The sequence below is a fragment of the Pristiophorus japonicus genome, chromosome 17, assembly GCF_044704955.1.
Source record: "Pristiophorus japonicus isolate sPriJap1 chromosome 17, sPriJap1.hap1, whole genome shotgun sequence".
Lineage (NCBI taxonomy): Eukaryota > Metazoa > Chordata > Chondrichthyes > Pristiophoridae > Pristiophorus > Pristiophorus japonicus.
The window spans coordinates 9,604,759-9,628,189 of NC_091993.1; the positions used below are offsets into that span (position 1 = coordinate 9,604,759).

Below are 23,431 nucleotides of genomic sequence, written 5' to 3' on the forward strand. Positions count from 1 at the left end.
AGGATAAGGGGTAGGCCATTTAGGACTGAGATGAGGAGAAACTTCTTCACTCAGAGAGTTGTTAACTTGTGGAAGTCCCTGCCGCAGAGAGTTGTTGAAGCCAGTTCATTGGATATATTCAAGTGGGAGTTAGATATGGCCCTTATGGCTAAGGGGATCAAGGGGTATGGAGAGAAAGCAGGAAAGGGGTACTGAGGGAATGATCAGCCATGATCTTATTGAATGGTGGTGCAGGCTTCGAAGGGCCAAATGGCCTACTCCTGCACCTATTTTCTATGTCATTTATATTTCCAGATCATTAGAAGCTGCTATGATACCTATTTTTGGTTAGAGGGGTCAGCAACAATGTTTACTCCATCGTACGGGAGATCTTGTGCACCATGATGGATGAGTTGCAGCTATACCCTGCAGTAGTTTTATAATACTGTATATACACACACTACAATTTCTCATGTTACTCTAAACCCGGTACTTTAATTAAACGACGCCAAAAAATCATTTGTTCCATAAATTCAGTGAAGCACTAAAAATATAAACGCTCGTCTTTCGCCTTGTAAACAAGTCCAGCCCAGAGTAATGGAATAAAAGTTTTGTCGGTCTGTGCAACACTCTGATGTCAAATTTGTTTCGGTTGTCCCCATCCAGGTCCTAATTGGTGTGTTTCCTCAGCAAAGAACTGGTCTTAATTAAGCACTACTTAGCAGTCCAACTCAGTGGCCACAGGACGGTGGGTGCAGGAAATGGAAATCTCACATTAATGTAGTAGGGGTGCTCTCTAGTTGGGGCTGATGCACATTTTTGGGGCGAAGTGCAGATAGCTTTATTGTACATTTGACCAGGCTATACCAGATCTCAAAGCTTAATGCTGACACCGTGTGCCCAAATTAGATGAACGTTTCAACTTGCAGCATTAACATGCCTCTCCTTGATAATATTCATCAGGAAAAATGACATTGAAAAATTGTTTAAACTTGTCTATTTACAACTTGTATTTCACACCTAAATCAGGTACCCAAGTGGATCAATATGAAGACTAAAAGGAATCCATGAGTGACCAGATCTGCGCTCAAAGCAGGAGAAAGTCACTCATGGACTGTGTCTAAACTACACATTTCTGTTCTTTTTTCGATTATCCATTAAGCTATTTACACAAAACAAGATAAATCAGTGGCAGCTGTTAACTATTATCCCACTGCTCGCCTATCCCTTATGCAATGTCCACTGTATTCACCCGCATTCTTCGAGGGATAACCGTTCCCTCTCACTACCTTTTAAAAGCTTTACCCTTTTTGTAAATAACTGTAAACAAAATACCATTTATTTATGTTAGCTTGGCTTAGTTGGTAACACCCTCAATTGTGGGTCTGAGCACATAATCTAGGCTGCAACATTGACTAAGAGTGCTGCATTGTCAGAGGTACCATCCTTTGGATTTTCTAATGGATGTTAAAAAGCCCATGGCACTATTCGAAGAAAAGTAGGGAATTCTGCTTGGCCAATGTTCCTCCCTCGGTGGGGGGAAAGAGATTAGCTGGCAAATGTTCCCTTTAAGCTGTGTGGCCACGCACTCTGCAACTCCCGTGCAGTCGGCTCATCGGCTGTTAAATAGGAAAAACCCCAATATTTTGAATGGGCAGCGCAGCCCCTTAAAAGGGCCGCACACCCAAAAAATAAAATACATGCCGTATGTAGTAGCACTCTACCAAATCTACGTGCATTTATATAGCACCTTTAATGTAGTAAAATGTCCCAAGGCACTTCACAGGAGCATTAACAAAATTTGACACCGAGCCACATAAGGAGATAATAGGGCAGATGATCAAAAGCTTGGTCAAAAAAGTAGATTTTAAGAGGCGTCTTAAAGAAGGAAAAAGGGGTAGTGAGGCAGAGCGCTTTAGATAGGGAATTCCAGAACTAGGCCTAGGCAGCTGAAGGCATGGCCACTGATGGTGGAGCGATTAAAATCGGGGATGCTCACATCGCCAGAATTGGAGGAGCGCAGATATCTCGGGAGGGGTTGTGGAGCTGGAGGAGATTAGACAGATAGGGAGCGGTGAGGCCACAAAGCCACTTGAAAACAAGGCTGAGAATTTTTTCATTGAGGCGTTGCTTAACCGTGAGCTAATGTAGGTCAGCGAGCACAGGGGTGATGGGTGAATAGGACCACAATGGTGACTGCACTTCAAAGCAATTCATTGCATGCGAAGTACTTTGGATTGCTTCTGAAAGACATATTCAAAGCTGTATAATTCGATATTACTTAAAAAACATGTAATGAACATTTTTTTTAATATAAAAGAACACCTGCATGCATGAATAATTGATCAAAATAATGAAACATTGCTTCTTCAAATCACTTGCAAGTGAAAACATTGCAAGTATGGACAGCATGAATGTCAGAACTTGGTTAGAATGTGCCCTGGTTACAATTTGTTTTGTTGGCTTCCTCGGACAAAAGTAAGCAGCTTCAAATCGTACCAACTATTGGGATCAGACATTAATTCTAGAGTCCCTAGATTAAACATGCTTATTATCTTACCCAGCACAGTAAGCATAGCTGTGGCTACAGTGTAATTGCGGGTGCCTGGAGTGGAGGCTCTACAAACATATATTCCAGCGTGCTGCACCTTCACATCCGATATCATCAAATTCCCATTCCCCAGAACCCGTGTATTGAAAACATCAATAGATCGGTGATCTGTTTGGATAAAGCAGATATTTGTATCAACCAACCATTAAAATTAGATCATCATTCAGAAAAACAAACTCCCACAGTTAAAATTGACCTGAATGCTAACCACATTTATTCATAAAATGATCGGCATTAAAGAAAACAGGAAAAAGGAAGTGTCTTAAATAAAAGTAAATTACAGACCATTTAATTAATGTCAGTATGTTGAAAACAGTTTTGAGGTTGTATTTGTTCGATCAAAAAGTCACAGTATTTTAAAAATGTCTGTCATTCCTGGTTTAACTATTGCTTTGTGATTTCCAAGTCTTAATAGTGCAAGGAATGGTGAGAGCAGCAAGAGAAAATGGGACAACTCACCTAAACGACTCCAAGAAACAAGAGGCTTTGGGGAACCAATGGCAACACATTCCAGCATTGCAGTTTGATGCACAGGCACAGTGAGATTTTGGGGACCTGCTACAATCACTGGTTTCTGCGAGGTTTTTGGCTCCCAAGCTATCAGACATGAATAAATGAAAAAACAGTCAATGGAAATCATTGCTATTTACTGTGGAGCTCTAAACAAATACCCCATCAAGTTTCACTAACTAGCAAAACCAAATAAAAATGAAATGGTGTCTTGTGCACAGGATTTCTCTTAATAAAACAAAATGGAAGAAATACAGTAGACGACCAGTTCGGTTTTTAAACGTGTCAAAGTGATGCAAGTATCCATTTTGGGGAAAAAGCAAATGTTGCTTAAACTTAAATGCAGCTCAAGCTATTAACTAGGATTATTAAGAGATGCATTTTGTTTTAAATAGCACCTCTACGAGATTCATAAAAATGAGAAAGCAGCAGCAAGATCCCCCAATAAATGGTGAAAGGAAAGCCTCACATGCAGTCAAACCAAATGATTTCAGGAGTGATTCTATTTGAAACAACCTCACATTTCCCTTTAATATCAATAGAATCCTGTATGTTTAAACTAGCAGCAATTTACTGCTAACTGCATGTGGCATACAGTGATGATACAAGCATTAACTTTATCTTGAACCTAATTAGGACAGCCTTGCTGGCAATTTGATCATGGCTGTGGAAAATTTGCCACATTAATTGCTCACTTGATCCCAAGCATCTATTCAAACCCAAAGGACGCCTCTGTGAAGATAACTATTCCTTGCCGGAGATGGAATCAGCATCACCTTAAATCACAGAATCCAGTCGATTCCTTCAAAGGCATAATTTGTCTCAATATTTTGAAAATGTGACTGAACGGCAGTAACAAACCTGCATGTTTATTGCAACAGGGAGTTGAGGATGGACTGATCAGTTCAACCATCCTGCACTTTTAGCATTTCCATGACAAAACACAATTTGCATTCTGATCCGTTAAGTCATTCCCCTGGCACAGAAAGCGCGTGCACACACTTTTTAGATTAGATATAGTGATCGTGTGTTGAATGGGCAGCCTAACGGAAGCGGCGACTGGACATTGTTCAGGAAGAAAAACATCTCAACTGTGTACCTGGAACTACGGTTAAAATGGCTTCCGCACTCCGGCGCCGATTTGCAACGTTGGTTGCAACACAACGGTATTGTCCCGCATGCTGTTCCTCAACACCATAGATCTGAAGGACTCCAGTTGGCAGAGCAGTTATCCTGAGAAGAGAAAGATATTAAGAATTTTTTTTTCTTTTTAAAAAAAAGTTTGAATTGTGCGGATCTCTAGCAAAAATGTAGTAATAATTCAGTGCACCACAGTAACACTAGTAATAAATAGTTGCATTGCAGTAACACTGGTAACAATTTAGTGCAAAAAAATGAAAATAAATGTCTGCATAATTAAGACTATATTCAAACTACACTTTGCATGTTGATGTAAAGATTTCCCTCTCAACTAGAATACCTGTCAGTAGCTAGCGGCAGTGCTGTTCGGTTGAATTCCCAGGTTATGATCGGTGGAGGGTTTGCATGTATCTTGCAGATAAACCGGGCTACTTCGCCTTCATTGACCACTGTATGGGCTGGCTGAACTTCAAATGGAGACATACCTGAGAATTAAAAGGGACATTGCTACAGTTAGACACTCACAGACCAGTAAGCTTGGACACAACTAGAAAGTAAACCTCTCCAGTGAGGGAAACTCCAATTCATAGGAAGAAACTGAAAACACTTCCTACAAGTTTAAAAAGGTGATTATTCGACAGTACCAACGTAGAGCAGACAGCAATACATCACAATGCAAATGACAACCAACGGTTAACCTTCAGAAAGATCTGAACTAACAACATTCATACAACGTTTCCTTAGTTCTGTTTCGAGACAGATCCCACAAATTACTTTTCAAGTAGAAGAAATAGTTTTGAGTATGGTGACTCCCCTCCAACTTTTAAGCTAGGTGTATAATCGGTCATAGGATCAGACCATCTACAAAACTGCTTATACACATTAAAATCCCTGTTGTGATTGCCAGTGAATGATTCTCAACAGGAAAGAACAAAAATGAATGCGGATTTGTGGAACGCTTTCTCAGACAGTTGCGAGGACAGGGACATTCTTTCCTAAAATAGAGTTAAATCTGTGGCGCCCAAGGACTCTGTCCCATTGAAATAAAATATTAAGCATTAAATGGAAGCATTCTCTCACTTCCACTTAAATTAATGCTTGTTGAATGAGTTGATATTCCCAGACCATGACCTGTATGTACTAACTGAGTTCACTACCATCATCAAAATATCAGCTTAAATTACGGTTAATAAGTTTTGTTTAGATGATGTTTTTATATACAAGCAAGTGCTTTCTAAATTTCTGGCCCGTGAATTCCTTTTAATAACAGGCAGACACAGATCCTGAAGTTACTTGCGAGCAAGAAAAGATAACCAACATTTTTCTATCATTTTAAGCTATGGCCAATTTGTAGAGCATTACTACCACAAAGCACCGTCAGATACAGGTCAGCAATGCGGTCTTTCACTATCATTTAAATGCTCGTAAGAAATGATACAACTAAACACCCTTGCTGATGGTTTCTGTGAATTCCTAAACAATTCTGCAGCAACTCACTCATTTCGTTAACATGATGGACTATCAATGTGAAAGTGACTCTCTCAATACAAGTGGTTACCATCACACAGATGTTTTTGCCGGCAGTAATTGAAAGCAACCTGGTGAGGGGAGTCATTTCTCACACTCCAGGATCTGAAAGAAACTCCAAACTCTTTCAGGACTGCACAGTTATAGATGACAACACTTCGCTCAGGATAAGTGATCATTCTGAGCTCCCCATGCAACCTACACAAGCGTTGCTAACAATCAGAAAAACATTACTGCTCATAAATATTTCACACCTCTGGAAATTTGTAACTCATCAATATGTAAAAAGGAATTAAATCCAAGTTTCTCATGTCATAAACAAAGACATGTTTGTAGATCAATAGAAACCTTTAAAGATTAAAGAAACCTAAAACCTAATCAATGGGTAAAAATACAGATTGCAATCAATTAATAATCAACCAGCCCATTGGGGGTCCAATAAATGTCAGAGATCAATCATGCTTCTTAGTGAAAGATGTACACAATTTGCCAATGAAAATGAAAATGCCTATCCCACCTCACTCAGCATTTCCTGGACACCATCTGCACGGTGTAAAATTTAACTTCAACAAAACTATAGTTACGGCAGTTTGTGAGGCAGCTTCCTCACTAGCTCAGAGAGCTTATCCAGTGAGTGCCCACACACACAGACAGACCAGTTTGTGTTGAGTTAGTGACGGGAGCAGTTAGGGGCACTACAATTGGCCCCAGCACTCCTTGGGTTGGGACAGAGGGAAAAAAGGTCAAGTCAGGATTCCCGTTCACAATCACCGTGCAGTGACCCCGCTGGAAAGGCCGGTCTGAGCAATAAAGATAGAAGCAGGAACAGCTGCGATGCCTCAGTGGTTGAATAGTTTACTGACACTCACAGTGAAAACTCGCACATGTGTAATGGCCACTTGGGCAAGGTACTGGAGGGTGACTGGCATGTGTGAAACTGCACCCCAAACATGGAAGTTCATGCCATCAGGACTCGAGGAGAGGGAAGGGAATTGGCAAAATAAACTTCGTTAATTCAATATACCACTTGACAGTCTTGGTTCTTGGTGAATCCAACAAAATGACAATTAAATCTAAAAGAAGGATTAGTGAATCATTCCCAATGTCTGAAGTGCAAAATAAATCTCTCTTTCATGTCAGGAACATACTACCCAATTTCAAGGCTAACTTAAGCAAATCAGAATCAAAATTGAAAACTAAATCTCCTTCAATCTATATTTTTTATGCATTTAAGTCACGTTCATTTCAAGGTTTAGCCAAGAATTTATGTCGAGAACCAAATGGCTTTTCACGCTTTCTTGTGAGTTGCTAATGCGCCTGATTTTACTGTGAATTTAAAATGCAATCTGCTTTTGTCTTAGCACAATGCCACTGATGCACTCTTGCTTAACTAACAAAAGTGCCTTGTCAGATTCTCTTACTATAACACAATTAGCTTCCTGTGAGATGAAAGCCAAGAACTCACCAATACTAATCCCATTTACAATCAGTTAAGGTCGTCCATATGTAACAGCATTTTACACCACCACGGCGAAAGGCGCTTGCTTGGATCGTTCTGCACATTACAGGGTGTACCCACATGCCCAGAAGAGCAGATGTACAGGATAGAAATCAATACAAGGGTTTCAATGAGATATGAGATACTTCCCTCTACTTTCACAACAAACACTCTGAATTTGCACATTAACAGATGAGAAATACAGTGGGTAATTTGAGCAAGCCAAGCTGAAGTTATTCTGCACACAGAAAAAAAATGTATGCTTCTAAATTTCCCAAAATACTGTGTAGAAAGCTAACAGCAATTTATAATGTGTACGATATATGCAGAATGCTTCCTTGCCCTCAATGCAAAAACAGCACTTTAGCAAAACTGTAATTCAATGAAATGGGCAGGGAATGGACAAAACAAATTGCTTTTCCCTCAAACAGCATAGCCAGTAGAAGCAGTCCAAGAGATACAAAAGAAATTTTACCAATCAGGAAAACTTTGACCTGAAAATTTCAATATTTATCTGACAGAATATTGCTATATGTAAGAAGTGTATATGTATCATTTTGAATTGATTATTACAGCACCTCCCTCAGTACTGCACTGGAGTGTCAGCCGAGATTTTGTGCTCCAGTCTCTAGAGAGTGGGACTTGAACACACAACCTTCTGAATCAGCAGCCAAGACTGACACAGCGAGATGGCAGGCAAGTGGGTTGCTACCAAGCTTACTCTACCTTCACTTCTTCCCCAATTTTGTTGGTTTCCCCTCCAATTTTCTTGTTCTCCTGAAAGTAGCATCACATAGAAACATAGAAAATAGGTGCAGGAGTAGGCCATTCGGCCCTTCGAGCCTGCACCGCCCTTTAATATGATCATGCAACTTCAGTATCCCATTCCTGCTTTCTCTCTATACCCCTTGATCCCTTTAGCCGTAAGGGCCACATCCAACTCCCTTTTGAATATATCTAACCAATTGGCCTCAACAACTTTCTGTGGTAGAGAATTCCACTGGTTAACAACTGAGTGAAGAAGTTTCTCCTCACCTCGGTCCTAAATGGCTTACCCTTTATCCTTAGACTGTGACCCCTGGTTCTGGACTTCCCCAACATTGGGAACATTCTTCCTGCATCTAACCTGTCCAATCCCGTCAGAATTTTATATGTTTCTCTGAGATCCCCTCCCATTCTTCTAAATTCCAGTGAATATAAGCCTAGTCGATCCAGTCTTTCTTCACAGATACTGTCAGACTTCAAAAAGGTACCTCAAGTAGATCTGACGTAAGTGTGCACCTAGGTACTGATAGCCCATCAGTTATACATCTGTGGCGATTAACATGGCCAAGCCAAGCATGTCCTAAGCCAAATGTCCATTGCACGCTTGCTGCAGGAGACACTAGACCACGGGCGGATTTATTTCCCTCTCCTTAGCCCAGCAACGTGGAGGCAGATTGTAGTAAAACCAGCAACTCAGGTCAGACCAGGATCTACCCAATGGTTATGACTTTCAGATAGCTGGCGGAAACTCAAGAAAAGCCAATAGATGCAAATGAACACTCCATTCTAGGGGATGGCCAAACAATAGTAAGCATTTGGCCATGAACATATGGTGTAGACCTTGCTGCTCTGTACTTTTTAAGGATACAGCTCAAATAAATTGAGAAGTGAGCAATCTTTAAGGTGACAGAGCTGGACACAATGGTACAGAAGTGTTCAAACTCAAGTTTATAGGGAAATGAATTAATGGATTCCTAATACAGTTTGAAGAGTCCTCACTGCAGAGGAAAAAATGCTAGAGAATAAAAGGAATTAAATAGTCTATTAAATAGGACACCCAGGGATAGCACAAGAAACAGTCCAAGCTAAAAACCCAATTAGAAATACATTGCTGGTATCGAACTGTTTAACTGCACACTCTCACATAGGCAGTACACCCAATGGCTATTTGCTTGGTTTCTCTCTCCATAGATGCTGAGTATTTCCAGAATTTTCACTTTGTATTTCAGATTTCAAGCATCTGCAATATTAGTGGTAAAAACAAAGTTCATTCAACAGTAGCGTGTTTCTGAGGTGGCGACATACTATGCCAAAGGGCAGCACGTGCTGAAGCAGGAGAGCAACGGCAGTGAAGAGGGACATCACCAAGATCCAGGTCGGTGATTGGAGCGCGGGCAGACACAGCAGGAGCGGTGAGAGATTGTAGAGGGATGTGATTGGGGCCCAGGAGAGGCGTGAATTCGGGGCCCAGAAGAGGCGAGGGCCCAGGGGCAGCACGGGCCCAGCCCACACTGCGATATGTGTGCGCACTGGGTCCATGCAGCAGAGCTGGTCTCCAGTTGTCTTGGTTAATCCTTGCCACTGGACCAAGACCTAGCTCGGTCAAGCCCGTGTGGTGGCTGGTGTACAACGGTCACCACACGTTAAAAAAATCCACCCACAGGCATCTTCCACCCTTCCAAGATTTCGTTTGGGAACCTGGAATATTAGGTCCTTCATTGAAACACCTGTGCAGTTTTTGACGTGGAAGCAAGTCATCCTCGATTCGAGGGACTGCTAATGAAAAATGACAGGGTGTGGGGGGGAAATCACTTATTAAATACCAAGGAAAAGAATTGCAGACTGTTCAATATCTTTCTGCAACAGAGCAATGAAGGTGCAATTGAAAATATTTCCCTGTGCACGATTCAAAAAAATGACCAAGCAAGCTGTGGTGGGTATGGAGAAGTTGGGAATGCATCACCACATTGTCTGGCTGTGTCATATAATCAGACCCTGTTGAAAGAAAGCCCCTCAGAGCTCTGAAACAGATGGTGATGGTGAGAGAAGCTAAAGTACTGTCTCTTGGAACTTCCATGAGGGTGTGACTGACCTGGGGCAGGGAAAGAATGACCAGCTTCCTGCTAGAATGGATTAAGAAATGTGCCATCTTAGATTAAGTCAAAAATTAGCCCGTTTAAAAACTGTCAAACGTATTTGGAACTCCCAAGATCAAAGATAGACTTAATTATTTATGGGATCTAGACAGTATATTTGTTAAGAGTCATAGAATGACAGAAATCAAGCGCAGGCAGCGGAAAGAGCGTGCAGCAAACCTGTCCCACCCACCCCTTCTCTCAACCACTGTCTGCCCACCTGTGACAGGGACTGTGTTTCTCGTATTGGACTGTTCAGCCACCGAAGGACTCATTTTAAAGAGTGGAAGCAAGTCTTCCTTGATTCCAAGGGACTGCCTATGTTGATGATGATGAGGATGATACAGTACAGAAGGAGGCTATGCAGCCCATCGTGCCTGTGTCGGCTTTTTGAAAGAGCTGTCCAATTAGTCTTACTACCCCGTTCTTTCCCCACAGCCCTGCAAATGTTCCCCCTTCAAGTATTTATCCAATTCCCTTTTGAAAGTTTTATTGAAGCTGCTTCCTTGACTCTTTCAGGCAGTGCATTCCAGATCACAACATGGAATTGTATTTTCCTCATGTTGCCTCTGGTTATTTTTCCAATTACCTTAGATCTGTGCCCTCTTTCAATAACAATGGCACAATGTAGATAATGCTCTCTGGGCACAGCAAATTAAATGTTGTTTATTTTCACAAAACTTCATTCAGTAAAGGTGAAACCATGAAGAATTAGTTCTATGCTTCCTACTAGCCAAGTGACAATCCCCCCCCCCCCCCCACTCCAATATTCTACAATTGTGACATTTTTACTCCACCAAAAAAAGTGTGGCTAACATTACATGCCAATGATTAAAGAGATAAGTGCATTTAAAGTCTGGTTATATGAACTTGAAAAGTAAGCTTCTTACCAAAATTATGCAGCAATACTCAACTTTTGAATTCATAGCGAGAACAGCTAGTTTCCTCTTCAAGCTTAAAATTGCAACACAACCACTTTAGTTCAAACGTGTTACTTGTTGGTTTTGACTAGACAATGTTACATTGGTATAACCAGCTACACTGTGTCACTTCCGTCCATATTTAGAAACCGGCACTGGGAGATTCTTCATTCTGATACCAAGTTGCTCAAATTTTAAGATACACTTGTAGAATATTATAGCTCCTGAGGAGCACCTTTGGACATTTTACTACGTTTAAGGCACTATATAACTGTTGTTGATAATATCTCTGGTTGTGCTGCATTGACCAATTGGCCCACTAAGGTTAGAAAGGGTAAGTGAGACACCTAGGGCCCAAGTTTCCACATGATTTGCGCCCGATTTTTAGGAGCAACTGGTGGAGAACGGACTATCTTAGAAATCGCAATTCTCCACATTTTTTTTTTCTGCAGTTCTAGCCAGGTAGAACAGTTCTACTTTGGAACTGAATTTTTTCTTCAAAAGGGGGCGTGTCCGGCCACTGACGCCTGATTTCAAAGTTTTCACAGTGACAACGTACTCCAAACTAAAGTAGAATGGAGCAAGTGAAGATTTTTGTAGAACTGAAAAATCCTGTTCTACACATTAAAAAATCAGGCGCAGGTTACAAATTAGGCGTCCAGAACGAGGTGGGGGGGGGGAAGGGAAGTCATTAAATTCTACAATAAATCCTTATTTATACTTATACAAATAAATCCAACCTGAATAAACATTTATAAGCAAAGAAAAGATTAAATAAACCATCTTCCTACCTGTGTGAAAGTGCTTCAGGCAGGCCTTTCGGGACCGAAGGCTGAACGGGCCGGCCCGAGACTTCGGGCAGGGCCCGTCCCCAGCACCAGATTTACAGGTAGGTGGCATTGGGTTGGGTCGGTTCAGTTCGGGGGGGAGGAGAGAGAAAGGGAGGGGAGGGAGAGAGAGAGAGAGAGAGAGAGAGAGAGAGAGGAGAGAGAGAGAGAGAGAGAGAGAGAGAGAGAGAGAGAGAGAGAGAGAGAAAGAGAGAGAGAGAGAGAGAGAGAGAGAGAGAGAGAGAGAGAGAGAGAGAGGGAGGGAGGGAGGGAGGGAGAGAGGAGAGAGAGAGAGAGAGAGAGAGAGAGAGAGAGAGAGAGAGAGAGAGGTCAGGTCGGATCCAGTCCGGGAGCGGGAGTCGGGGGGCGGGAACAGGAGCTCGGGTCGGGTCCAGTCGGGGAACGGGAACAGGAGCGCGGGTCGAGTCGGGTCAGTCGGGGGGGGGGGGAGCGGGTGTCGGGTCTGGTCCGGAGGCGGGGGGGGGGGGGGCGGGGGGCGAGTGTCGGGGTCTGGTCGGGGGGGTGGGGCAGGAGCTGGTCGTGGGAGGAGCCTTATTCACGCAGCCCCAGTGAGGCCATTGGGCCAGGGCTAGGGGCTGCGTGCTTCGGGCCCCTCCCACACAGTTCGGCGCCTGGAGCTACTGCACTTGCGTGCCCACTGTAGCGCGCATGTGCAGAGGTCCCGGCACTGGTTTTCAGCGCAGGGACCTGGCTCCGCCCCCCACAGCTCGTGCTGCGCTGCGCCGAGGGCCAGAGGACCTGCAGGTAGGTGGAGAATACCGAGGGTTTTTTTAGGCGCACTTTGTGGCCGTGAAAAACGGGCGTCCAGGTCGGGACTGTGCCGTTCTAGGCGCGTGTGGAAACTTGGGCCCCTAGTCTCATATTTACAACTTTATTGAACATTGCATTCTTTGAGCTCTTTCAATGTTGTGCTCAGTCCAGTGATCAAAATGTATTTTTCACAACAATCCATTATATTTCCTAGCGCTCAAGACAATGTAAAGTTCATTAAATGTGCATGTAAGCAGATGGGGTGACTCTCAATACATCAATAATTTGTACACATCAAATCCATTGAAATCTGTGAAAGTCCAAAGGAAAATGGTGCAGGTCAGGATTTTGACCCAGCTCAATTATTTGGTAACCCTTAGCTAAATGAATCAGTTATATACCCTCAATTAATTTTAAAACTTTTTTTTTAAATAAAGAGCAGTCATCATTTTTCCCAACAGATTGTCCAAACTGGGAGATTTTGGGTGCAACCAAATCACTTTCCTCGTCAGCTGTGCTAATGCATTTCGGCTTTACCAGTGGAAGCACAACCCTTGGGCAGAACTTCCTATTCGAAACACTTGCTGAACTGTCCCCTCAGCAAGATGGGTCTGTGACAGGAAGAACTCAATATTAAAGTACCCTAAACTTCAGCTATCTGGGTGCTCCGTGTGTGTTTTGCGTGTTTGCAGAAATATAAACAAACACAAATAAAGCCAATCAAAAGATCTCCCTTCCAGCGATACAATTAGAACTAGACCCGAATAACCGTTGAACACATTTGTTGGGAAAGGGAATTTTAAAATGACTCCTGCTCTTCCCCCCATCTCCACCCAAAATAAAATCCCCACAGCAAGGATAAGATCATACAGGTATAGAATTCTACACCAATGTTGCTCCACATTTGGATAACAGAAGAAGTTACTTTTCTTGGGACAAGAATGAACGGTTTAGCCCGTTGCACCACATCCACCCGGCATCCGCACCCCCTTGGAGCTCAGCGTGACCGCACACTGCTCTATTGGGCAGCGAAACCTAGAACTGGTCACACTTGCCGAGGACAGCCAATTTATACTTTCAGTTCCAGTGAAATCAAGTTTAATTCAAGGCATCCTTGCTCATATGGAGCGCTGCCACAAGTCACTGAATAAATGTATTTACCCAATATGTGGGTGGGCTTTCAATTATCAGCTTACAGCACCAGGAATATCGCACTAGGTATTTATTGAGTGAAGCCTGCTTTGCATTGCCAGATGATCTGAAGACACAGGGTTGAAGTTTTCACTCCAAATTCCACACAAAGTTGACTTTCCCTTGATGTCAAAAATATGTTTAACTGGCTTCAGTTTACGTATCACTGCATGATTAGATTGTGTAGGTAAACAAACATATCATGAGAGAGAAATTCCAAATTACTCAACAAGAAACAAAGTACTGTTCACCTGTGGATAATCTCTCAGAGTGTACAGCTACTTCACAGATCCCGATAATCACCTTAGAAGAAGATAAGCAGAACTAAAACCAATACAATAAAGCTGATTAAAGGACAGTAGAAACAGAGTGGCTGTATTAAGCAATTTCTGAAAAGCACAGCTGGTTGGCAAAGAGGAAAATTACTACATAATTACCAACCCAAGATATGAAGGAGCTTCTACATAATGTATTTATTAAGTGAACAAAATAGAATTTAGTTACTCTTGTATTCCTGCTCTGAACACTGTACAATTTTTACCTTGATTGATACAGAAACTCAGGGTTCTGATCCACAACATTGGGTGAGAAAACAGCTTACATTTTCTTTACAAACTTCCTCCATGGAACGTTACCAAATCATTAATCTTATATTAAAATGCCCCAATGTTTAAAAAAAATATTTATGTCAATATAATAAACTGTAAATATTGTTTTCACACCATCTTTTCAGTGTTTTCCTCACTAACACTGTAAGGAATGTGTGACATGGGATCTTGATCGATGTTAGTTGAGAGGGAGTGCATCTTAAACAGAGATACCACCAGAGTGGCTCTTCAACAGGCTCTGTAGACATAAACTGATTCAACTTTTTACGCCTCTGCGTTGACCTTTTAGTCAATGTTATAAATGAACTCAATATGAAACTCTTCACACTGGAACCATCCCTCTTTACTTTTGTAATAAAGTGAGTGCTCATTCTGATCCACACAAGAACTCATTAAACCATTCCATAAAAAGGCCAATGCACTCTAATGAGAAACAAAGCTCTGGGGAAGGGCTCTCTTTAAAAAGTTGTTACCACAAATGTGGGGTTGCTTTTCGAGATCGCGAATCCTTTTGTCAATGCTCCGTAACAAGACTATGCATACATTATTATATTTATCAGCAAATTAAAAGAAATACACCAATTCTGATGACAACATGCTAATGACATCTAGAGACTTAAGCAAGTTTGCTTATTCATGATGTCCATTTTAAATTCACCCAATGTGGATCATACAAAATTAAATAAGGCACCTTCATGTTATCATGCTGCAGATGTACAGACCTCCGTTTATCGGCTGCAGTTGTAAATATATCAATAGGACTTGCATGGAATCCACAGACCCACAATAAAGCTACCTGTTCCAGCAAATGAAATGTAGATGGCCAGTTCCCCATGCCTGCACTCCAAGTCTCTATTACACAGCAGAGCCCAGCATGTACAGGTACAACGTCTCAAATTCGGCTGTCCGAAAATCGGAATTGTCCGAAAACTGGACATTTTTGAGGTGGCCAAGATGGCAACATCGGACGGCAAGGGACGAGGAAACCGGTAAAAAAACGCAGCGCCGGGGGGGGGGGGGGGGTGCGGGGGGGTCGCAGGCGGCGAGAATTGGCGAGGAGCGCCAATAGCGAGGACCAAAATCCAGAAAAATCCAAAAACCGGTATGGTCTCGAGGTTGTCAGATTTCAGACGCTGGACCTGTATCACCAAATGTAATAGAACGGTGAACACCTTTGCTAAACAAACAACAAAAAAGTATCAAAAACATCTAGAACGAAAGGATGTCCCAGAGTCCTCAACAAGCACTGTAATGATGCAAATTGAAAAAACCTATGTCCAATACAGTGTAATAAACTTGGCACTGTGGCAGTGCAGTACTGCTGCTGGCTGGAAGCACCCCTGCCATAACTGCCCCGCACTGCAAATAGTTTTAAACTGTGCAAATTTAGAGTGATCGATTATATAAATGCTGTTTATTAACCGTCATGACTTCCTCTCCTGCCTTTAGTTCCTGGCTCTACAATTGGCAAAAAGCAGAGGCCACCGCCCTCAGTAAAAATGATCGGCAAAATTGTAGAGTTCAGTCTTCATTACAAAAGCGAAGGCATCTCTGCAAGCCCGTGGATTTGAAGCACAGTGTGTAAAATGCCACTTTTCAAATTTTAAAATGTACATATGGTGCAGCATGGTAGCAGAGTTATTAACCGACCATCGGGGCAGTTTTATCGCACGCTGTATGATGGATGCTTCCATTGTCAAATGTTTAGAGAACTAAAGTAGCTCTAAGCAGGATGTCGATAAGAATATAATAAGTGTCTCCAAAGCTATCCAAGCAAGACAAACACCACAGCTAAACTCAAATGTAGGTCACATGACAAGCAGAGCACTTTAAATCCAGATGAAAGTTGCTATTTATGAAAGCACTTCCTAGTTGGCCTGCATAAGCTGAACTTTAAAACCATCAATAAGGAAGGTCATACAACATTGCCTCGTTCATTACTGACAAGACAAATAAGAATCATCCAGGATGGAAGGGCTGTTAAAGAAGCATGCCAACTAAACTTATACAATAAGTGATGAAAGCGAGTAAGTTTTTATAAATAACTCATGCAGTAGCACCAGTAAAAACCATTTCAATTTCCATTTATTGCGCTTTTCTCACTTTAGGACACGTCCCTCCACACAGATACACTTAGCCCCAACAAGAATCTTTCTGCAGATTGATAATGTCCAGTATTTATTTCCACATCAAGAGGCAATTCTTTTCTTGGAATGCTGCACGTAAGAGACTGGCTGAGCATTCGAAGGTCAGACAGAGGTGGAAGCAACTATATCAGATGCACCTTTCTCTCTCTCTCTCACAGAAAACATTCTGCAATCCAGCAGGCAGCCAATTCAAAGTATTTACGACAGCAGAAAGGTTTCATCTATGCATCGTATAAAGGTGAACCTCTCATTAGCCGAACCACTTGATTGCAGAGAAAAATAAAGTGTACATACTTCCCCACCTCTATTCTTTTCAGCACGGATTACGACCCTTCTTCAAATCTTGGGATAGTGCCCCAATGTTTCCAGAACTCTTTATACAGGTTAGCACCTCTGGATCTACTTCTCTCCCCTCAAACATAATAAAATCCATTTTAGATATTACCACAACTCATTTTTTGTGGTAGTATAACTCAGGACCACCAGTAAAAGTACTTTTTCTTTTTTTAAAGTTCCAATTTTTAACTTGGTTTCGAAATAAGAATATGTTTAAACCCCTCCCCAAGCATCATCAAAATAAGAAAATACCTGAAGGAAACTTCTAATAAAAGACATGCATATGTCAGAGCTCTGAAGGCTGATTTTATCTGATAGAATATGGGCAATGTATGGACTCTGCCTAGAGCCCTCGCCTATAAACTTACTCTCTCCAACCATTCCTCACTCAAACCCAGACTACCCTACAGCAAGGCAAGAATGGGTCACCTTGAAATGTGGTCAAAAGCTATCATGGATTCTTTTGCATCTGACTTGGCTGCAAAAGCCCCACATGGGGAAAACCAATCCCCTTCTGCAGTCAGAACCCCAAAATCGCCCTGATTCAGCTGAACCCAATGGACTAGCGCCCCCCCCCCCCCACCCCACAACCCTGCCCCTCCCCCCTCCCACCCCATGTAGTTCCCAGAGTGCACTTAACTTTAACTGGACAATATCTTCAAAAGAGTCAATGTAATCTCCTCCAAGTACCATGTAACAAAACTGTATAGCAACTTCACGAGATGCATGCATTTCTCCCCCCTCAAAAACACATTTGCAGCCCAGTCACCAGTTATAATTAATTGAATCACTGGACAGGGAATGAATCTTAAAGAAAGCTAACAACTGATTTAATTTGCTTCAATTACTGATTTTCTAATTTTAAACTTAATTTATAATTATGGTATATATTATTTAATTTTGTTTAATTATAATTAATCTTTATTATACTGATTTTACTATTGTATACACCTTATTGAATTTACAATGTAATTTGAATTTTTTTTAAAGTTTTTTCGTCTGTGTCTATCTGTGTGGGCAGTTTGGCTGCTGCTTCAGACCCAAGCCGTTAACCTCATTTTACAATTCTCCTGCTTTTTCTCTCTTTCCTTCAATGATCAATATCCACCGTGTTGTAAAATTGTTGTGAAGCACTGTGGGACGTTTTACTACTTTACAGGCGCTATATAAATAAAAGTTATTATTATTAGAAGCCCATCTTCAGGGTCATCTGTCTCTTTCCAGTCAGTCTCAAGAGTCAAGTCAAAAATTGATCAGGTGGAGAAGGCAATGGGCTGATTCTGTCTCTTGGGAGCAGGGAGTTGAATTTCCACACCATAACTTGGACAGAAGATTCACAGAAGCCCTGGAGAACAGGCATAAATGCCAGAGTCACGACAGATAATTGGGAGAGCCCCCCCCCAAGAAAACTCAAGCAGTCACTGTCTATGGTCACATTACCGATATGGACTGGCTGTGTCTGGGGAGCTTCTGGTGCTGAACATTTTTTCACTCCACTCAAACAATGATTATTCTCTCCTTTGCAAGTTGCAGCTTTTTTCAATTAACTTAGAGATATGGACAAGTTTTCCGAACAGGTTATAGGCATGTTTTCCAGATCAGTCACAAACTCTAGGTTTTTCATTCAGGTACAACTGAGCCAAACAAGAGACAATTTTTCTCCAAATCAGGATGGAAATTAAACTCAAATTTTCACATAGCTTCCCTCCGTGGGAAAATATTTTGCCGAGGAATCCAACAGATGAGTTAAAAACAAAAAGTCTATTTATATAGTGTCTTATCGCCAACCAAAACATCTGAAAACGCTTCACAGAAGGACCTATTTTTGAAGTGAAGAGACTGTATGTAGGAAATGTGGCAGCCAATCTGCATCAACAACATTCCACAATAACATGAATGCCCCTCACTTTGGGCAGCATTGCTTGAGGGAGGAGCGTTGGCCAAAAAGAATTCCCTCACTTCTTCAAATAGTGCCATGGAATCTATTGACAGCTTTCAGAGCATGCAAGGGAATGAAGGGTTATGGGGAGAGGGCAGGGAAGTGGAGCTGAGCCCAAGATCAGATCAGCCATGATCTTATTAAATGGTGGAGCAGGCTCGAAGGGCCAAATGGCCTACGCCTGCTCCTATTCCTTATGTTCTCAAATGGCGCTCTGGTTTAATGCATCATCCAATGAACGGTTACCAGAAATCACAGCATGAAAACAAAAACTGAAGGCACGACACAAAAGCTCCTTCAGATGTTTTTTTAATACTTTTAAATCAAGTTCTGCAAGGTCGACACACTATGATGGAGCATGGTACATCACAGAACACAAAGCATTAACACATACATGCACAGCCAGTTCGATACATTTGGATAGCACTGTGCACTGATATGATCAACCTCTTTATTTGGCAGGAGGCTTAGGCAGAGCAAAGTCACTATCTTTGCTGCTCTTGCCCAAGAAGTCGATTCATAAGATAGGGTTCTACTGCTACTGTTTATCGATTATACATATCTCAGTTGATCAATAACTATCACTTCTCTCTGAAATGCATCATTTCATTTCCAATTGCAGCAAAGCATTGCTTTTGACTCCATTCAGGCCCTAGGGTAGAATACTGTTTTTAAGTGAGCAGGAGCATGAATAACCAAACGAAGCCACGTTGAACCTATTGGCAAAGCCGCAATCGTTCAAGTGACAGTTTGGAATGCTGCCAAAAATTTCACTGACCCAAACCCCTGGTAATAACCTCTATAATGGATTTCATTTCCAAGACATAACCCTTCAATCAACACAGTAATCCACTTTGTGGTTTACAAATCAAAACAGTTAAAACACAGTCGTTACTTCCTACAGCTGTCAAAATCTATTACTATACTATTTAGTTCTTTTCAGGATTCTCTCCCAGTTTGCGTCGTGCATAAGGCGCAGGAAGGGACAAACCTGTAGCTGTACATTCAGAGGATTCAGTTTCACTCTCTAACTTTTATACAGTTTCCAGAAAACCATTAACAAAAGAAAGTAAATCGCAAAAGGGGAAGTTTACAGAATAATTCACCTGGTTCTGATACTTGTGATTACAAAATTAAAAACGGCCAATTTCTTAAATTAAACTTTCCTGCCCTCAGAAGCATCAACTGCGATGATAGATTATTTTTAAAGTTTTGCTTTGATATATTAAAAGGAGGTAATTTAACAAATTAACATTGTCTTGTGTCCTCTTGATCTGATCTAGCTGAACAAATACATTTTTCTATACAACTCTTAATTCATTGTCCACTGGCAAATGTTTCTTTACAGTTTTAAATTGTCTTACTGTGATTCCTAAAAAGCTTTTTAACAATGCAAAACAGTGAAACGATCTATAGCAAACACCGAGTGGACTCTTAATGTAGGTTTAATGCTGAATGGTTTACATTATTGGAACGACTATCAAATGATTCCCTCTCTCCCCTGCTCCCCGCCCCTCCCTGTATAGGACGACTTCTTGTTTAAATACATTTATCTGTTCCAAAATGAATCATCTTTGATATGGTGTGTATTACAGATTTATCGATTACAATTATTAGACATATTATTGCAAATGTTCACGAATGAAGCCTCTCCAATACTTGATCATTTTTCCACAGTACTCTCTCTCTCTCAACAATAGAAAGTGTCAACTGTTCCAAAGCAGAAACATTAGAACATCAAGCATTCTCTCAAGCTGTGTTTTCTGCACTGCATTGATTCAGTCAGTCAAATCCAGTGTACAATTGCCATCAACATAATAAGAACATAAGAAATAAGAACATAAGAAATACGGCCCCTCGAGCCTGCTCCACCATTCAAGATCATGGCTGATCTGATCATGGACTCAGCTCCACTTCCCTGCCCGCTCCCCATAACCCCTTATCCCCTTATTGTTTAAGAAACTGAATACATTTAAGACAGAAATAGACAATGTCCCAGCTTCCACAGCTCTGAGGCAGCGAATTCCACAGATTTACAACCCTCAGAAAGAAGAAATTTCTCATCTCTGTTTTAAATGGGCGGCCCCTTATTCTAAGATCGTGCCCTCTAGTTCTAGTCTCCCGCATCAGTGAAAATATCCTCTCTGCATCCACCTTGTCAAGCCCCCTCATAATCTTATACGTTCCGATAAGATCACCTCTCATTCTTCTGAATTCCAATGAGTCGAGGCCCAACCTACTCAACCTTTCCTCATGAGTCTTACACTTTTTCTTAACTTCCATCTCACTCAAAGAAAAGTGTAAATTTCTGTAAGAGTTGTGTTACAAGTGGGCAAGCCTCTTTAGTTCAGAGTTGGTATTGAATTAGCATTTCCTCCCAGAAAGTAAAATAATTACTTGTGCTAAACATTAATTTGGAACAAAAGCAAAATACTGCGGATGCTGGAAATCTGAAATAAACACAGAAAATACTCACGTCTGTGGAGAGAGAAACAAAACCATTCTCTATCTTCACTCAGGGGGTTGTGAATCTTTGGAATTCTCTGTCCCAGAGGGCTGTGGATGCTCAGTCCCTGAATATATTCAAGGCCGAGAGAGATAGATTTTTGGAGTCTAGGGGAGTCAAGAGATATGGTGATCGGGTGAGAAAGTGGAGTTGAGATCGATGATCAGCCATGATCTTATTGAATGGCGGAGCAGGCTCAAGGGGCCGTATGGCCTATTCCTGCTCCTATTTCTTATGTTCTTATGTTTCAGGTCGATGTTCTGACTGAAGATCATTGACCCGATACGTTAACTCTGTTTCTCTCTCCACGGATGCTGCCTGACCTGCTGAGTACTTCCAGCATTTTCTGTTTATTATTATTAATTTGGAACAGCCGTACTGCTGTTACTTGAGGTCCACAGTCTCTGTAGCATTTTCCTCGACACTCAATGGCCCCAAGTTTCCACATGATTTGCTCCTGATTTTTTTTGGAGCAACTGGTGTAGAACGGAGTATCTTAGAAATCGGAATTCTCGTCATTTAGTTTGCTCCAGTTCTAGTCAGTTAGAACAGTTTCACTTTGGAACAGAATTTTTTTTTTTCCAAAAGGGGGCGTGTCCGGCCACTTACGCCTGTTTTCAAAGTTTCGTCAGTGAAAACTTACTCCAAACTAACTTAGAATGGAGTAAGTGAAGATTTTTGTACGCTCGAAAACACCTTGTCTACACTTTAGAAAATCAGGCGTAGGTTACAAATCAGGCGTAGGGAATGGTGGGGGGGGGGTTTAAAGGGAAGTTTACAAACATTAAACACTTCAGTTTTACAAATAAAGAGCCATCATCAATAATAAATGATAAATACATCAATAAATCAACCAATAAATCAATCAAAAAAAATTAATAAGAAATAACTTTTTAAAAAATCAATCAATAAATAAAACATTTTCTACTTACCGACTGCAGCACCGGGAGCCCTCCAACAGCATGCTGGGATGCCCCCCCCAGTGTGTCTCTGTCAGTGTCTCTCACTCGGTCTGTCAGTGCCTGTGTTTCTGACAGCGAGGGGAGGGGGAGAAGATGCGAGGGGAGGGGGAGAAGGAGATGCGGGGGGGGTGGGGGGGAGAAGATGCGAGGGGAGGGGGAGAAGGAGATGCGGGGGGGTGGGGAAGGAGATGCGGGGGGGGGTGGGGAAGGAGATGCGGGGGGGGGTGGGGAAGGAGATGCGGGGGGGGTGGGGAAGGAGATGCGGGGGGGGTGGGGAAGGAGATGCGGGGGGGGTGGGGAAGGAGATGCGGGGGGGGTGGGGAAGGAGATGCGGGGGGGGTGGGGAAGGAGATGCGGGGGGGGGTGGGGAAGGAGATGATGGGGGGGGTGGGAAGGAGATGATGGGGGGGGGTGGGAAGGAGATGATGGGGGGGGGTGGGAAGGAGATGATGGGGGGGGTGGGAAGGAGATGATGGGGGGGGTGGGAAGGAGATGATGGGGGGGTGGGGAAGGAGATGATGGGGGGGGTGGGAAGGAGATGATGGGGGGGGGGGGGGAAGGAGATGATGGGGGGGGGGGGAGGAGATGATGGGGGGGGGGGAAGGAGATGATGGGGGGGGGGGATGATTGGGGGGGGGGAGATGATTGGGGGGGGGGAGATGATTGGGGGGGGGGGGAGATGATTGGGGGGGGAGATGATTGGGGGGGGGGAGATGATGGGGGGGGGAGATGATTGGGGGGGGGGGGAGATGATTGGGGGGGGGGGAGATGATGATGGGGGGGGGAGATGATGATGGGGGGGGGGATGATGATGGGGGGGGGGGAGATGATGATGGGGGGGGGGGATGATGATGGGGGGGGGGGAGATGATGATGGGGGGGGGGGGAGATGATGATGGGGGGGGGGGGAGATGATGATGGGGGGGGGGGAGATGATGATGGGGGGGGGGAGGTGATGATGGGGGGAGGGGGAGATGATGGGGGGAGGGGGAGAAGATGGGGGGAGGGGGAGAAGATGGGGGGAGGGGGAGAAGATGGGGGGAGGGGGAGAAGATGGGGG

General features: G+C 42.7%; 1 protein-coding gene across 1 annotated transcript in view; it reads right to left on the minus strand.

Moving 5' to 3' along the window:
• LOC139228115 (protogenin-like) overlaps positions 1-23,431 on the minus strand; it is a 111,121-nt gene that overhangs the window by 59,127 nt on the left and 28,563 nt on the right. Inside the window, exons 3-6 of the mRNA XM_070859303.1 lie at positions 4,581-4,725; positions 4,200-4,333; positions 3,050-3,187; positions 2,540-2,698 (exon numbers count right to left, since the gene is read on the minus strand). Coding sequence (XP_070715404.1) covers positions 2,540-2,698; positions 3,050-3,187; positions 4,200-4,333; positions 4,581-4,725 — 576 coding nt within the window. The remainder of the gene's footprint in view (positions 1-2,539; positions 2,699-3,049; positions 3,188-4,199; positions 4,334-4,580; positions 4,726-23,431) is intronic.